The sequence below is a fragment of the Uranotaenia lowii genome, chromosome 1 (assembly GCF_029784155.1).
Source record: "Uranotaenia lowii strain MFRU-FL chromosome 1, ASM2978415v1, whole genome shotgun sequence".
NCBI lineage: Eukaryota > Metazoa > Arthropoda > Insecta > Diptera > Culicidae > Uranotaenia > Uranotaenia lowii.
In genome coordinates, this window is record NC_073691.1 from 144290523 (window position 1) to 144296382 (window position 5860).

The following is a 5860-nucleotide window of genomic DNA, read 5'->3' on the forward strand; positions in this document are numbered from 1 at the left end:
AAAATATAAATTTCTAGAAGATTAACATATAAAATTGCTTAGAGACTACTCATCCTAACCTATTAACTGGTACAAATTTATACAAGATTATAGAGTTCTGCTTCTTTCATGAATTTGATTACATTTTTATGGTTTCCCTCACTACTTAAACTGTTAAGAGTTATATCATATTTTGTTCTGAGGTCATAGTATTTTGAACATTCCGTTAAAATATGTCTGATGGTTAATAATGTCTGACAATCATCACACCTTGGAGCAGCACTTTTATCGAATAAATATGAATGGGTTAAACGCGTGTGTCCTATTCTCAGTCTCGTCAATACCACCGAATCTTTTCTAGGTAATGTCTCCATTCTTTTCCATTCCCGAATAGAACTACAGACTTCTCGTAATTTATTGCTCGTACAGTCATTCCATTCAGTTTGCCAATGCTCGTTGACAGTTGCTTTAATCAAGGAAATATAATCATAAGTGGAAAGAGGTAGTGGTGTTATTGATTCATTGATAGCCGATCGTGCTAAACTATCAGCAATTTCGTTCCCTTCAATGCCGATGTGACTTGGAATCCACATAAGTTTGAATGTCTTAAGCTGGTTTTGTTTGACAATCATAATTATCTGTTGTGCAATTGGATTGTCAGTAAAAGGGTTTTGTAGGGCGCGAATCGAACTTAAGGAATCTGTCAGGATCAAGAATTGATAATGAGATTCTTCATCAATGCATGTTTCAATAGCTTCTCGGATGGCTAAAAGCTCGGCAGTGAAAATAGAGTTTTCAGAGGTAATGCGTTTAGATATTTGTTGGTCTTCATTGTATATACCAAATCCTACGCATTCTGCGGATTTGGAACCATCCGTATACAATATTTTGTAGTTCAAGTGTTTCGATTTAATTCTAAGAAATTCCGCTATAAATGCTTCTGTAGGAGTTCTGGATTTATTCATTTTTGCGAGTGTTTCATCGAATTGTAGAGCTGACCCTGTCCAAGGAGGGTGAGATAACCAACTTCTGATCATAGGTTGCCTCAAAATGAGTTCGTATTTACTCAAACAATCATAGCTCCGCCTGAAGAAGGATTTAAACTTATTAAGGTGCTCGTCATCTTCCGAAGATGTTTCCATAATTTTCATAAGATGTTTATGTAGAGGATGATTTTCAAGAGAATATAGTTTGGTTACAGTTGTCATAGTTTGAATATCTCTTCGATATTTCAAAGGTATTACTCCGGAGTCCACATGAATGCTTTCAATAGGACTCGTTCTAAAAGCTCCAGTGGAAAGCCGAATTCCTTGATGTTGTATGGCATTAATCCGTTTAAGCATTCCATCTCTACCTGTGCAATATAGTATGCTACCATAGTCCAATTTTGATCGGATGTTCGATTTGAACAGTGTTAATAATGTTGTTCTATTTGATCCCCAAGTCGTATGAGAGAGTGTTCTAATGATTCTAATAGAATTTTCTGTGTGCTTCCTCAATTGTGTTAGATGGGAGTTCCAGTTTAGACGACGATCAAAATGCATTCCCAAAAATTTTTGACAATTAACATACTCCAATTCAGTTCCATAAAGCGTTAGTCGTGGATTATTAGTACAGTTTCTTTTCTGACAGAAATGAACAACTTTCGTCTTGCAAGCAGAGAAACGAAATCCAGTTTGGCGACACCACTCTTCGAATGAATTTAATAGGTATTGTAATTTTTCCTGTATATAACTCAAACTTTTTCCAGATGCAAAAGCTATTGTGTCGTCTGCAAATTTGAAACTCTTGACAGTTGGTGGAACGAAACATTTCAGGGAATCCATTGCAAGGAGAAACAAAGTGACACTAATCACTGATCCTTGGGGAATGCCGTTTTCTTGAGTGAAAGATCGAGAAGCACAATTTCCAATAAAAACTCTGAATGATCTGGAACGCAAAAAGTTGTGAACGAAATGTAGCATATTTCCTTTTACTCCAAGAGTGGACAATTTTTCAATAATTTGAAACTTCCAAGTCATGTCATAAGCCTTCTCAAGATCAAAGAAAATACATATCAGGTGTTCTTGTTTGCTGAAAGCTTCTTGAATAGATGATTCTAAAGCAACTAAATTATCCATTGTGTTTCTAAACTTTCGAAATGCGGATTGAGATGGATCAAGTAAATTATTTGTTTCTAAATACCAGAGGAGTCGACGGTTTACCATTTTTTCAAGAACTTTGCACAGACATGACGTTAAAGCAATAGGTCGGTAGCTGGCAGGATTTAGAGGATTTTTGCCGGGTTTGAGTATCGGAATTATGATTGATTCTCCCCATTTTTCGGGGAAAGTACGACTCGACCATATGATATTAAACAAAGATAATAATTCAATCACTCCATCTGGAGGAAGGTTTTGTAGCATGTGGTAATGTATTTGATCTGATCCTGTAGAAGATCCTTTGCAACTGGCTAACGCAATTCGCATCTCTATCATTGTGAATGGATAATTGATAACGCTTGTCTGCTGTTCTTCGAAATCTAAAGTATCTGATTCTTTTGAAATTTTAAACCTTAAAAAATCGTGTGGCTAGTTCGATGAACTTGATGTGTATTCAAAATGTTTTCCCAACTCCTCAGCTATGTCTTCACTAGTAGTGTAAAGGTTAGTTCCAACTTTTAAGGAGGGTATTATGTTAGATTGAGTTTTTCCTTGCATAGCCCGGATTTTGTTCCAAATATTGCTATTAGTTGTCGATAGATTCACTGTTGAAACAAATTCTTGCCAACATTGTCTTGAACGTTGCCTGGTAATCCTACGTGCCTTTGCTTTTGCTAATTTGTAAGCGACAAGGTTCTCGTCATTCATCTGAGATGAAAATTTCCTTAGCGCCTTTTTCCGATTTTTAATGCATTCAGCAACTTCAGAGTTCCACCATGGAGGCTTGAATTTTTTAACGATAGAAGATGACCGCGGTATAGTTTGCTGAGCTGCATCTACAACTGCTTTAGTGAAACTTTCTACTTGGGTTAGAGGATCATTTTTTGACATGTGATCAAGGTTCACTGTGACCAGATGTTGGAAAGATTCCCAATCTGCTGATTGAGTAATCCAACGAGGTCGTTTGGTAAAGTTAACTGATCTACTAAGACGATTGATAATAATCGGGAAATGATCGCTGGAGCAAAGGTCGTCATGTACCTTCCACGAAAAAGTTGTTGACAGAATTGGTGATCCAAAAGTCAAATCAATCGCAGAATAAGAATTGTGAGCTATACTGTAGTGTGTGGCTGAGCCATCATTCATGCAATTCAGATCTAGTTCGTCGAATATTTCCATCAAGAGTTTCCCTTTAGCATTGTCATCATTGCATCCCCAGCATATGTTGTGAGCATTACTGTCTGTAGTTACTAAAAACGGATTTGGTAGTTGATTCAAAAGGTTTACAATGTCGGTTTTCGAAAAATTGAGGTTAGGTGGCAAATATAGGTTACAAATCGTAAATTCTAATGGATAGAATACCTTAACTGCGATTGCTTGTAGATTTGTCGACAAGTTTAGTTCTTGGACATGAAAGCCCTCTTTCACGCATATGGCTACACCGCCTGAGGCTCTAGCATGAACAGAGTCTACTGAATAAAACATTTTATAATTTTTAAAAGATGGTGTGTGGGTTTGTTTGAAATGAGATTCTTGTATACAGACTATGGATGGATCGTATTTTGAGACTAGTAATTTAAGTTCTTCTATATGCTGATAAAAACCGTTAGGGTTCCACTGTAAGATCGCGAAGGATATATCCTAGAAGTCTATCATATTCCTCAACATAGTCTAGAGTTTAAACATTGTTTTCTTCTAATTCTTCCAAACATTCAATCATAATTGAAGCTTTTAAAGCTTGGGAAACTGTAGATAAATTTTCACTGATAATCATAGATTCGTTCTTTTCTCGTTCAATTAACTTATTTGTTATCTGTTGTAAGTTACCTTGATCAAACTGGCTGGAGACTGGATCGGGAGATTCGCTGGTCGTATTTATTTTGTTCTCTTCAAAAACGGGTGGGAGGGGGACCAAAGCTTTCTCAGCTCTGGGTGGGACATTCTCTCTCAGAGAATGATGATCTACCGGATGTAGACGATCGTCTTCGTTGGTTGAGTTACCGCTTGTTTCATTGGGCTGTTGAGTTACCTGTGTATTCACGTGCTGTTCATTTGATGTTTCCGGTCGTTGTTGGCTCGCGTCGGTTTTCGTTCTCTCTTCTCGTCGTGGTGGGTTTCTTGCTACAGCTGCGAAACTACGCTGGAATGGAGCTGTGAGTGCTGAGAGGGGGACCTGCTGGCGTCGCTTATTTCTGACTTCACGCATCGTCACACGATCGGTTACCCTGATGGACTGTATCTCAAGTTCATCTTGATAAATCGGACATGCTCGAGAAAGCGCGTTGTGCTCTCCTCGACAGTTAACACACGTGGTGGGATGTTGGCATGGAGTTTTATCGTGAAACAGATCTGCACAGGCAGCGCAAATTCTGTTACTCTTGCAGCTATCTTTTTTGTGTCCGAAACGCAGACACACAGTACAGCGCATGGGATTGGGCACATACATGCGAACTGTACAGTTGTAGAATCCGCAGTCAATTGTGCGAGGAAGATAACTTAGGTTGAAGGTCAAAATAAATGAACCAGTATCTTCTAACTTGCCGCCACTGTTTTTTCGTTGAATTCTTTTTACCTCTTTAACATTGGAGTCAACCAACCACTCCAAAATCTCTTCGTCCTTCATTTTGTTAAGGTCAGGGCAGAAAATGGTACCTTTGCTGATGTTCATTGACTCGTGTTCCGTTACTTTGATATTGACACCTTCACAGAACGTTGTAGCCTTTAGAACTTTTTCAGCTTGCTGTCGGTTGAGGGTTTTAAGCAATAACGTACCTTGCTTAAATCGAGAGATTTGGATTCCTTTGGAAATGTTGTCGATACATTTTTTAATCCAAAAGGGGTTTAACTCCGTCATGTCCTTTTTCTCGTCCGTTCGGGTAACGATCAAGAATCGACCGCCATTGTCTTTTGGGTCGAATTTCAGTTGCTTTTGGAACACATGGTCACTTGTAACATCTCGAGTTACGGGTCGTTTATTTCCACGTTTTCTTTTCCACGCAACGTTGGTGAATTGGTCTGTGTCCGCGTCGTCTCCTAACGCCCAAAACCGGGAACCTGTCCCGTAGGATGGGCCCCCGCCGGAATCGTCTCCCATCGCTCCGACCACTTCTTAGTCTTTTTTTATAAACTTTCACTCAGCACAAATATAAAGACACTCACGAGGCTAGATAAACGATATATCTATTACAACAGTCGCTCTGAAAAACGTGTTTCTCGCTCGACGGTTGGAACTAGAATGTATTCTATGTTTTGTTTCTGTGTAAATTTTCTGGTATTTTTCAGCATTTTGTATGTAAATTTTCTTTATGAATGTGTAATGGGCTTCGTTTTTTTATACTTAACAAGTCTATTGGATGAAGTTGTTGCGCGATTAAATCGTTTCGGTGTATGTAAAGGGCAATTCTTTTTTTGGCTAAGTAGTTTCGTTTGATTGTCAGTGGTTCTTCTCCAGCTATAGCAGCTAGGGTATTTATGGGTGTAGCTTTCGTGCATCCTGCAGCAATACGTAGACATTGTCTATTCGTAATTTCCAGCATATCACAGTATTTTTTTGGTGTTGATCCATAGATAACAGCTCCGTAGTTTAAATAATTTCCATATAAAGCTTTATGGTATAGCATTAAAACTCTTGGAGTGCCGCCGTACTTAATACCACTTATTATTTTCAGCATGTTTTGTTTATCCAGTATACTTTGTTTTAGTGTTTTGATGTGTATGCCGTATTTTAATGTCTGGTCGAG

General features: G+C 38.3%; 1 protein-coding gene across 1 annotated transcript; it reads right to left on the reverse strand.

Annotated features, from left to right (window-relative positions):
* Positions 1 to 3798: 3798 nt before the first annotated feature.
* LOC129737996 (uncharacterized) lies at positions 3799 to 5214 on the reverse strand. Its single transcript, XM_055729172.1, has one exon. It carries the CDS (start codon positions 5212 to 5214, stop codon positions 3799 to 3801), a length of 1416 nt encoding a protein of 471 aa, XP_055585147.1.
* Between the last annotated feature and the right edge of the window lie 646 nt (positions 5215 to 5860).

Excerpts from the sequence above, each read along its gene's own strand:
- LOC129737996 (XM_055729172.1), bottom strand. The coding sequence starts at position 5,214 with ATGGGAGACGATTCCGGCGGGGGCCCATCCTACGGGACAGGTTCCCGG.